Raw genomic sequence first — 12,013 nt, 5'->3', positions numbered from 1 at the left:
TCCATATTAAGAACTGTCACTTAGAAGGCTTCTTTGAGTACAAATTTCGATCGTGGTTCTCAAATGTTTGCTCACGCCATCGTAGAAAACCACAGAAAACTCCTGGTTTTTGAGCTATACGTGTTTTGTCAGATGGCGTCAGCAAATAGCACCGAGTTTCGTGCCAGTAGTCACTGCTATATAGAAGTTCTCTATTAGTCCAGTTTTCATGCCGCAACCCAGGATATGAAAAACGTAACCAGTAACACCAGAATCCTTTGCTAGAACTATGAAGGCAATCATTGACATTCTCGGCGCGAAAAAGCCCTATATATTCTAGGTTTACGACATTTTACTGTTTTAATGATTAGCTTCATTTCACCTATAAGAGTACACTTATCACCTCAAAAGGAGACAGAAAAACATTGGTGAAATTCGTTGAACATGAGATTTATTGAAAATATTCATTCCTATAGAATTTCCTAAATAATACAACTTGTATTGAATATTTTTGATGTGACTTGAGCTGTTTTCTCAAGGTCGACATCGTCCAGTGAACCTCGGGTACATACAGACATCTCTAATATGCATTCTGTTCAAAAGCCAACAGAGGTATCGTTCCAAACCCAGGCCATAACCCCCATGGGGACATGTGCCAAACTTACGCTGAAAGATGTAAAACGTGCATTTGTTCATGTTTATTATCTCTTAATTGATGACGATGAATCTATTTAAGTACACTTGCAAATTTCCTGCGATTTTCCGTGCGATTTCATTCTTTTGATAGATGTGAACCAGTGGATATGAGTTACGAGTGCTGTGATGTCTACGTGCGTTTATTTGTATCGACATATAGGCAACCCAGAAATCTGTTTATACCACTGGTAACTGGTTTACACTGGAGTACAAACCAGTGGTATACACCGATTTTTGGGCTGCCTATGGTATCGATGACTCTCATCCATCAAAATTTAAAAATCCTAGTACCTAAGGGGCCGTGTTACACGGGGTGCAACTTTTCTTGGAATGTAATTCTACTTTTAAAAGATGTAAATTAGTGAAGAGTTCAAAATGTAAGTGTAAGGGGACGTCCATGGAGTGTAGTAACACAAGTGTCGCAGTTGCCAAATTTACATCTTTCAAAAGTAGAATTGCATTGTAAGTTGCAAAATTGCAGCGTGTAAAGCCTGTTTTCCACTAGGCGGAGCGGAATTTTGCGCACGGAGCGGAGTTTTCACACATTAGTTCAGCGTGAAAGCGCGCAGACAATGAAAAACTGATTCTGCTCCGCGCGCAAAATTCCGTGGAAAACAGCCCTAACTGGGCCAAGATTGCACCAAAAACGGGCATTGATGGGATGCGCGGATGGGATGGGATTCTGAAAGTTCAAGTATTGCGCCAAAGTCCAAACAGTTAGAGCTCATTTGCAAGTTATTAAGTGAACTAACCTGATCGGTGTACCAGTAATATGGTGTTGGATCAATGCCTTCACGCTTGTAGCCTTCCAGCAATTCATCCTGAAATTGGTAAAAACAGGATGACAAACGTTCTCATAGTTTGGCTTACATACCAAGACGAGACGAGACGAGTAAAATCAATATACAGCAGTTTCGAGCGAACTATGGTATTACATGCAAAGAAATATAGGGCCGTCGATACATCCATGCAGCAACCGCCATTGACGAATTAAATTTTCAGGTTAAAACGGAAGAGGAGGAAGAAAGGGAACACTGCCCTGAAAAGTTTTAAAATGTGAACACTTACATATTGCCAAATTCTCATTGAACCTCCAACGATTTCACCAACATTTGGCATCAACAAGTCGACCTATAATAAGCAGTTTAAAAGTTGACAAAAAATTAGGTCAACTACTGTTCGTTTCCACTGAAATAGGAAATAAAATTGTGGCTACATGCATGCTACTTGCAAAGGGCTGTTGTAATGTTTGCTGATTTCGCTATGGGTATTGATTTACGCACAGATTCCGTAAGTCTTCTGTCTTCAGGGCATCGTTGCATGTAAAATGACTTTATTTCCGTTGGAAAACGACAAAGGAATATAGGCTGAAATGAATGAATTTCAAATTAGTCAACTCTAAATAACAACCAAAAGTAGCAGTGCCATTTGCACTGTGACAAAAACACTGTCACAACTTTTCAGAAATCTCTTTCGATGATTTATCAATTGCTATATATTAGTTGTCAAAACTTATACGATTCTCAAAGAGCGGATCACATATATAATGGTATTAAACATTACAAGGTATCGTCGTGCTGACAAAATGCATATGAACAGAAGACGAATTCGGGTTTAAATGTATTTATTAGTATAATAAAGCATAATACCTCGTTGATCTGATCTGTCATCTTCCTCTCGGGTGCTTCTGGGATATCCTAAAATACAATAACCTTATTAAATGTTGTGCCTCAAATTAGAACAAGATTCGAAACACAAATGAATGTGTTAACAGAATAATTTCAAATACACCAGCAAAGCACTTACTTCACCAAATTCATAGAAAGTTCCATCGTCTTTGCGGATGTCATGTTCTTTCAAATATACTATAGCGTCAGTGTAGTTCATTCGTCTATAAATCAAAGAGTATATAATTTTATATACGAGACTCGACAATATATATTACCTGCAGATATGCCATCTTCTTAAGAGTTAATCAAATTTATAAGATCTGGTACCCAAATTGATGAGATAAAGAGGTATGCAAATTGACGCGTCCCACGTTACTGAGATGTCTGGTCATTAATTAGAGAGAAACCCGAACAAGCAGACTTATTTTAATCCTGCTTATATCATATAGAGAAGTATATATACTCGCATTAAAAAACTGTAAAGAGATTCTTGACAGTTGCAGCACTTGACTTACTTAAAAGGCTTCTTTGGTGGTTTAAAGTCCTAGAAAGAAAATCATGAATAGGAAATGACTATACGGAAAATCGATGATCCGTCGGGACGAGACGTTTGTCGAGATGGAAGATCCGTTTGACAAGTCATTCGTCAAACACACGGCAAACTACATAAGGACGAGCTATGTAAATGAATATGACAGACGAAAAAAAATTGCACGTTCAGAAAGTGCATGGTGAATTATTTGTGTGGTAAGAAGAGTTCACAAAAGCCGTTTTTTGCTTAATTTTTCGTAGTTCGTCCCGACTCTGTATTTATACTAACAGACGAATGATGCACCGAGACAAACTATCCATTCAAATTCGTCTAACAAGACGAACTATGCCGATAATTCGTGTTGACGGATGATCCGTCTGTTTGCCCGTGTTTACACACAGACAAACTAGAAGACGAACTATCTTTTGCTTGTCTAAATTTGTCCAGACGAATTATCCGTCTCTGGTACTAGCCAGGTCAATCATGTATCAAGGTTGTACATGACCCTAAAATATCACCACCAATTAACATACCGGATTGAGTTCGTACAGAAGATCCTTGTAAGGCGACTTCAAAACACGATCAACAACATCACAGGCCTTAGAAATGCAATAAAAACATTAGAATGCAAGTTGATATCCAGACCCTACAGATGCAGCGATGGTTCGGCAAATCAAAATGGAGCCCGTTGTATAAAGGTTCGAAAGCACAATCAACTGGAGAGCAATGTTTTCAACTGCCGCAAAAATGCTCGAGAAATTCCTTTATCAATTACTCCGCCTGCGTATGCGCAGCGGAGTCTTAAAATGCCATGGTCTTTTTTCCTTTTAGTAGTCGTAGTTTTGGGCGACAGAAGTTGGCATTTCTACAGGTAACCCAAAACAACTTCATTTTTGACCGAGAAGCCCTGGGTTACACGGTCCACGGATGAATTATGTACATCAGTTGGCATGCAGGCGGAGTGAACGTCTTGAACAGGCGTCTTGTTCAAGTCTGAAAAGCAACTGGTTTACGTACAAGATCTTCAATTCTATCCAGAAGGTCTTCGAAGGTAATGAACGGACATTCTGCTTCAACATGAGTATATCTAAAATGATACAATGCGGAATATTTTGTAATGTTGAAACCGCTGTACATACGCTATTTTAAAGGAATACTGTATGACTGCCTTTCAATTTGAAGGTCATTATTGTCCCAGGTATAAAAAGTACGTACAGTGAAATTTTCTGCAATAAAAACAGGGGAATAATTATCGGTATTTTTAGGTGATGGTTAGGATCCTTATTCGGAAACATACTCAGACAAATGTCTTCTAGTTTTTGACTGTTCAGCTCTGTATGACTGCGCCAGGCAGAAGACATCACCCAATGACGGTAAAGCAGTTTCCAAATACAGTTGAGATGATTGAGTTAGGTAGGCCTAGACAACAAACAGTAGCTCACGTTCAAACGCACGCAAAACAGCTCAGGTGCCAAGTGATATATTTATGTTGAACTTGAATTTGAAAGAGTTCTACAACAGCAGAAACTCGTGTCTAGTTCTAACGTTCTAGTTCTACCTGTTCTGGCGTACATATACATAAATCCACATTGCTTAGTTAAGACTTACATCGTCCCCAAAATAGTTAAATTTGAACAAAGTCGATCCACCTTCAACTTGTGTTTGAACCAAAGTGGGTGGGTTGACCTGGGAAAATGGAAACGACGAACTAATTTTATTAAACGGCATTTAGGTTCGCAAATTTATATAAATGAACAGGGTCTAGAGAGTATGTTCCAAAATAAATGGCAGTCTGCCATTGTTATGAGTTGAATCGATGGGTAGAAACTGTTGTAATCTCCTTTAAAAACGGCAACAAATTACCTCGAAGTATCCTCGGTCAATATAATGCTGACGGAAACTGCAAAATAGAAAAGGAAGAGAAATTATTATGGAAACACAATGATCATCGTTTTACATTAACAAAAGTTTACAGATTTTCATTAACTGTCGTATTCCCTGAAATATTGGAGGAACAATATTAGATTTTATAGATACAATTTTATTATATTAGATACACGTTCATAGTTTCCTATTTCTTAAAAAAAATCAAACCAAATATTACCATTGCGAAACAATTGCCCTCATTTTCATTACTTTCGAAATCTAAATGGTATAAAAATAGACATGCTTAGCGATCAATTTAAATTGCTGTTTTAAAGGAAACCTCGCTTCAAAAACCCAGGTGTAAGAAAATATAGCTACATTTCACGGGTGGATCTAGGGTTAGGCAGAATAGAAATTTACATTTTAAATTCAATATACCTTAGTATTAGTAACGCTATTTGGTATGGATTTCCAAAGAATATTTCAAATAAATTGCGGTTGATATTCTGTCTTATCCTGGATCCGCCCACTAATACGTATATAAAATAAAAAAGGAATATCTCACCGTTTCACCCCGCATTAAGATGTGGCGCTGGTCCAGTTGTGTATCGACACCGGATTCCTAAAAAATGGAAAATTATTCGGAGTTTTGCATCAAACTCTTCACTTCGTCCTTCGGTTCACGTTTGTCGTACTAATTGAGAAGGTACGGATTGGCGGCATGAAAACTGGACTAATAGGGATTGAACGATGGGATACATACTGCATTCATGATGGCGTCAGCACCGCCTGCTGGAGCCAAACCCATCAGCTCCCAGAAATCAACCTTCATCTCATGTCCACCAGGTGCCTATGGAGAAAAACATAAATACAGCGAAATAGGTGCAATTTGTCTGCGCATGCGCCAGATTGTCAAAACAAGATGATGGCAGTAAGAGGAACTTCAATTCCAACGGACTTGTAGACAAAAATAAAAATGTTGCGGGCGTTTTTACATCATATTCTACATCAAGTTATATTATACTTTAAATTCAAACTGTCCATTGAAAAAGCTAGATTTCTGCACGTGATCATGAAATGCCGTATCGCGCTTACGTCATTCGTATTGGCTAGCTAATCGTCGACTTACCGATTTTCCTTCGGGTACTGCAGAGATGACCCCATAAAGAGTGACAGTTGATTCAGTAGACAACAGCAAAGCATCGTACGTTTGACACTGTAGAGTAATCAAATAAATTTTACTGCCATGTGTGTTGTATGTTTACATTGGACTGTCATTTCGCACAAAACATGACATATTGTCTGTATATGAAACGTGAATGAGAAATTCAAATTTCTTACCAGTTTGTCTGACAGAACGCATTGAAGGAATCCAGTACCATCTCTCAAAACAAGAAACATCAAGGTTTTGCCTGAAGATGGACAACGAGAAATTCAAACTAATATTCTTATATTGTAATATTCTTGTATTGCATTTATGAAGGCCTGGGTGAAGGCAAGGACCGAAAGCTTTGCAGTATTAAATACTTACGTGGTATACTTAACTACAAGCTAAATTACTTATGGGAAATCAAAAGTTTCGTAAATCAGTGAATGTTCTTTTTTTTAATATTCTTACACCAAACAACTTCTGACTTTTCATGAATGGTTAAAGTAGTTACATTAATGCTGGTTTGATAATATGCAAAATCACACAAAATGAAGTATCGTAAACCGCCCACCATTTGCCTCGGACTCGTTTAATATCCTTAGGATACATCTCCTTGCTATATTGTTTAACTTCTATAGTTTAAAAAAACTTTGTTTGTTATGTTACCTTGTCGCCTTATACGGTGAACCCAAGCTTGAATCTTGACGCGTTGATCGCGGTGGTTTGCAGCATCTCGTATTTTTATCTAAAATCAAATTATCAGTGGTTTGAGATAAGCTATATTTTTTCAAATTTAAAAAAAAAATTGCGATCACAATTGAGTGGCAATTTAGCGCATATTAAAATTGCATGGACGTGCCATTAACGTGTTGTCGATTACTCCTGCAGCTAAATGTAGCTGCCAATCAGACATGTCTATTATTTCTATCGTGGATAATAAAGTCACAAAGTCTTTTAACTATCCATGTTCCTATGGAGTAGACCTTTTTCATAATGAGGTCAAACGCAGAAAGTCTAAGGGGCTGTTTACATGAGCCCGGTTACCCGAGATTCAACGAAGCATGAGATAATTTTGAGGTATTGAAATGAGCAGATAACATGATCCTGACAGTCGTATAATCACCACAACAATAGCATGTGCTTGTTTGGTGTCATAAAGACTTATTTCAATACCTCAAAGTCCCCTCACGCTTCGTTGAATCTTAGGTAACCGGGCTCATGTAAACAGCCCTTAATGTTACACGAAGTTTGATTGGTTTGACAGTTTTGTGGAGCCAATCAAATTTCGTGTAAATCAGACTTTCGGCGTTTGACGTCATTATAAGAAAGGTCTATTTCTTTTCTTAGGTACCTTCAGTGCTTTGGGCAAAGAGGAATCCTCCTCAATAACAATCTGTTTGGCTTCTTCGAGATTCTTCGCACGCTGTTCCGCTTTCTCTGCCTGAGAGAGAAACAAACGCATATCAGGGATTATGACCTTTAAAGTGTTGTGTAACAAACTAAAATGAAGAAATAAACCAAATATATCGTCAAATATTTGAACAAAAAAGCAATATTAAAAGTCAGGACAGTTGTTTTGACTATTTAGGTATAGGAAGTTCGGACCACATCTGTGTTTATCCTTGAGTTGCTAATTTGTGACAAGTGTCAGTAAAATCATACTGTGGTAAAATGTGTACAGATATGTATGTACATACTAATTATACAAGCCGCAAATATGAAGAACCTCATGTACCATAACAACACAGATTTAAACAAAAACGAAGCGAAAACACCTTTGATATCTTCTCTGAAATGTCAAGTTATAAAATGATTACTAAATTCCTTAATTTTGAAAGCCATATGCTAGAACTGATCATACAGGATACTCATTATTGCTTTTAAATACCGCAATACCAGCCCTATACCTCTTTCTCTTCGCGCTTTTCTGATTTTCTTTGTTCTTGTTGAAATATCTTTGTCACTTTCTTCAGCTGTGCCTTGGCAATTTCCTCAAATTTCTGAAATGAATAATTAATTTGTGAATTAAAGGGACTTCTTGTGGAAGTGTATTTCATATCTTTTCATGGGAAAAACTGGTCATGAACTATATTGAATTTTGAACAAGTTATCCATATCATATTCCTTTGCTTTAAACTCAATAGTCCTAGCCCTGGTCCTAACTGAGTTTTGAAAATGAGCTTTTAAGAACCTTGAAAAACATATTTTTGAATAGACCTGTGATTTCTATGGGCTTATCACATCATTAACATGTGATAACAGGGTATACCTAAATACTGGACAGAGGAAAGCACACCATACTACCATTCAGCATGTTTGCAGGCCATAAAATTACACTGACTGGCAATGAAAGATGTGGAGTGACATTGCCATCTCACATCTTTTCTTGCCAGTCAATATCATGACATACATAATGCAAGATGGGAGCGACCCAACAAATAGTAGTTTTCTATGCACTACAAAGGGTACAATAAAAAGGAAAATGTTATAAGAATGATTCCAGCACCTTGCCTTCCTCTTTACTATCAACCATTATCTTGGGAAAAGGTTCTTTTCCATAAAATTTCATTGTCTAAAAAGTTAATAATCATTTTGAAAATTCATAGAACACAAAAATTTATATAATTAAAGGAAAAACACAGGTTTGAATTGTAAGCCTGCATCTTGTATGCAACTTGTGTGATATGCATATGAAAGATAGAAATATGATAGAAATTTTTATCACATTTATCTAATAAGTGATCATGAAAAGAGATTTATTTATTTGTCAATGATTCTAGCATACAAATTTGCTAAGGCATTATATATGCTGTATTGCAATAGGCTGCATCAACAAAAATTCCATTACTTTTAAAACAGTTTTAAATGGTTTTCCTTCCGTTCCATCGCCACTATCATCACATCCAAACTTCTCAGATGAATACAATATATCTAGAATACAATATAACCATATTATGTTGGTACTGGGTTGATTTTTTCCAGAATTGGACCTTAGTGATAGCCTACCTTCCATAGGATTTTTAGAAGCTGGTTCATACTGTGAAAGTTCAATTTTTACTTCCTTATAATGGATAATTAAATTTTCTTGATTCATAGAATTGCATCCAGACTGATGTCATGCAAATATTCTATATATCCAATAAATTTTCATAACTCAATATGCAAAGCCAACATCAAGTTGGTAATTATCTCACAATTACAGTTCTCAAAATTAAAGAACAGCACCTCTAATGCAACATTTTTAATAACATAACATTAAACATGAATTCATGAGTGATATTTCAACTACTTCGAAAATGGTGTTCTTTCCAAGTCTTAATCAAAATAAAAACCTGAAAAGCAACATATACAAACACTTTATACATCACATCAATACATAAGAAACATCCCACAAGGCCACATTTTGGTAAGCTGTATTCTATGCACAAAAATGATATCAAATCAACTAACCTAGCATGTTAACTCCACTAAATTTCTTAAAGCACTGTCTAAACTTTAAAACCAGATTTCTGTTCAAGGGTTTAGGAGGATGAAAAGAGGTGTTTCTTATGCAGAGAGTTGTCATAGATTGTGCAGTGCACTTTAGTGAACTGGATGATTTTATTATTAGTGACAGGCAGGAACGTCTCATCATCAATTTCGTTATATGTCTGAAAAGAGAGGGCAAACTATGATATCTATAACATTCATTGTATTATCAACCCAAAATTTTAAGTGTGTCTAGACGTCTAAGGTATATTCCTCACACATTGTTCATAAAATAGTAATTTTGGAAATCTCTATTTCAAAGCTGAAACCATAGACCTTAGAATATAAGTTTACTCTGGGTATCTCTTATTATCTTTCAGTACAATCTGCAAACATCGTACTTTGGGCAGTGATTTAGTGCAGATGGATTTGATCATGGTGATCAATGTGATCCTGGAAAGCCAAAATGTTTTTATCCTGTCTAGCCAGGAAATTCACCCAGAAGGATTGTACACTTTTAAGACATTGTAGGTTGTAATCAGTTCATTGCTAGAGGTAATGTTTTTGCAAAATATCACATTCACCTATGCTCATCTCATAACAAGGCAAAGGCACTAACCTAATTCTGAGAATACAACATAATATTTATAAACAAATTATTTATTTTAATTAAGCAAGGCCCCAAAATAGTTAACAGATTTGTGTGAGTCATGCAAAACAAGTTCATATAAACACACAATAGCATTTATAACAAGCATAATCTTAAAAAAACTCACAGATGCATTCCTTGAGGAATAATACTGAACATACCCCATTGTATTGAAAACAAAATCTACTATAAATATTGGGTTGTCACCTCACCCTGGTCACACAGGCTCTGTTCCTAGAGCATGTATTTATTCTGGGGAAACAGGGTTTTTTTGATTTTTAATATATTGCCAAGCAATGATATTGAGTGTCTGTCATTGTTTGGTTCGAAAATTCGACACCTGAGGACTAGGAATGCAGGATAAATATTATCGAAAGATTTCATTTAATTGAAGATCGCTAAATGAAACATTTAGATAATCAAAGTAAATGAGCCCCTTTATTTGCGGGTACCTAGAATACGACTCGTCGTAATAATGATGATAATCGATCGCTTCAAAACAATGAATATCAGCGAATGTGGCAATGTGCACGTGTAAACAAATATATTATCAAATTCATTTACTACAAAGTTTTTCACAAAGGATTTACGATTTAGCTGTCCAAAATATACTCACCACTAATGCTCATGCTGCCGACTTTAGCCGTAGTATCCTCTGAAGACATTATTACAGAGAAAAGCAACAAGAGTTTGGTTTCACCTTTGCCTGTGCACTCGAAGAGCAGAGTTCAAAGATTGCAGTCTTGCATCAGCTGTGCTGACTGCTGCAGACAAAAATTACCCGACCTTTTTTTCGTGTAAGAAGACACGGTACCACTGATCTGAACGGTACAGGGAATTCGAGTGGAATTATTTCGAGTGGAATTATTCATACTTCAAATACAAGCAAGGAACAGTTGATGGAAAATGAGTCAACTATCGGTCCTCCGGCAGGAATCGAACCTACGCTTTTGCGATGCCGGTGCAATGCTCTTGCCACTGAGCTACAGAGGTAGCTGAGTAAGAGTGGTTACTGGTTAAGAGGAGATTTTTTTAAAAATTGAAAAACTTCGTCTCAAAAATACCGTCATGCACTCATACTTTGCGAAAAATATGTAAATTTTGTTTTTTGGAACATCGCGACAAGAGTGAATTTATTAAATTTTGTTCTATTTTTGATATGAATACATACTTGACGGTTCATCTGAGAGACACATTAAAATGTGTATAGGATGGTGATGCCGGGAATAGGTGAGGGTAAATCGATTTCGATTTTTGGCACTTCACTCGATGTGATTATAATAATAATAATGTGATTATTATAATAATGTGATTATAATAATGTGATTATTATTAAAATACTTGAATGGCAGTTCAAAAACGAACTGAAAAACACAAGTTTACAAGTATCAGAAATAAGACTATTTACATATTTACAGTGATAAAATACTCAGAAATACAATTACTAACATGTTAATACCATAACTACAAAAAGATATGCTAACATTAGGTTCTAAAATATTAAAATATTAAAATGAGTTCCATTTACGTATGCAATACGGCAAAAAGCTATCATTATAGCGTTTCGTTCGACATTTAAAAAGAGAGATCGATCGAGGATGTCTGAGATCGTACTCATGGGTTAAAAGTTTGGGTAATAGACTAGAAATTTTACCCGAAGGGTCATTATAATTATTTTTATAAAAGGTTCTGCATAACCGTTCCCTTCTCGCTTCTAAGGTAGGTAAATTCAGGTCTTTAAGGCTTTCGGTGTAGGACAAATGGGGAAAAATAATTTTGAAAGCACGTTGCTGAATATGTTCCAATTCAACGGTGAGGAAATTAGGTAGTGAGGTATGCCAAACTGGACATGCATATTCCAGGACAGGTCTGATGAAACTACAATATACCGCCTTAAGATCACTAGGTTGGACACCATTTCTTCTTAATAGCCTTAAGGCATACAGGCGTTTGCTTGCTTTAGAGGATATGTGCCTGATGTGTGTGGTCCACTTGAGATCGGA

The 12,013-nt window shown here is 36.3% G+C and overlaps 1 protein-coding gene across 2 annotated transcripts; it reads right to left on the bottom strand.

Moving 5' to 3' along the window:
* Nucleotides 1-422: 422 nt before the first annotated feature.
* LOC114539561 (asparagine--tRNA ligase, cytoplasmic-like) lies at nt 423-10,801 on the bottom strand. 2 transcript variants are annotated; one of them, XM_028560203.1, is made up of 24 exons: nt 10,627-10,717; nt 9,344-9,543; nt 8,742-8,824; nt 8,400-8,465; nt 7,801-7,893; nt 7,245-7,334; nt 6,560-6,638; nt 6,085-6,155; nt 5,873-5,959; nt 5,507-5,593; nt 5,309-5,365; nt 4,982-5,022; nt 4,741-4,777; nt 4,486-4,563; nt 4,175-4,296; nt 3,895-3,964; nt 3,411-3,476; nt 2,861-2,889; nt 2,482-2,566; nt 2,325-2,372; nt 1,959-2,042; nt 1,744-1,806; nt 1,428-1,496; nt 423-645 (listed from the first exon to the last, which is right to left on the bottom strand). In XM_028560203.1, the coding sequence occupies exons 2-24, from the start codon at nt 9,525-9,527 to the stop codon at nt 514-516; spliced, it is 1,821 nt and encodes a 606-aa protein (XP_028416004.1). In that variant the 5' UTR covers nt 9,528-9,543; nt 10,627-10,717; the 3' UTR covers nt 423-513. The 2 variants fall into 2 exon arrangements, with proteins under 2 accessions (XP_028416004.1, XP_028416005.1); XM_028560204.1 differs by lacking the exon at nt 9,344-9,543 and having other exon boundaries at nt 424-645; nt 10,627-10,801.
* Nucleotides 10,802-12,013: the final 1,212 nt, after the last annotated feature.

The sequence above is a fragment of the Dendronephthya gigantea genome, unplaced genomic scaffold, assembly GCF_004324835.1.
Source record: "Dendronephthya gigantea isolate DGI-Jeju-01 unplaced genomic scaffold, DenGig_1.0 000206F, whole genome shotgun sequence".
NCBI classification, from domain to species: domain Eukaryota; kingdom Metazoa; phylum Cnidaria; class Anthozoa; order Malacalcyonacea; family Nephtheidae; genus Dendronephthya; species Dendronephthya gigantea.
The sequence above is the reverse complement of the archived record's forward strand: the minus strand, read 5'-3'. Positions and strand labels throughout refer to the sequence as shown.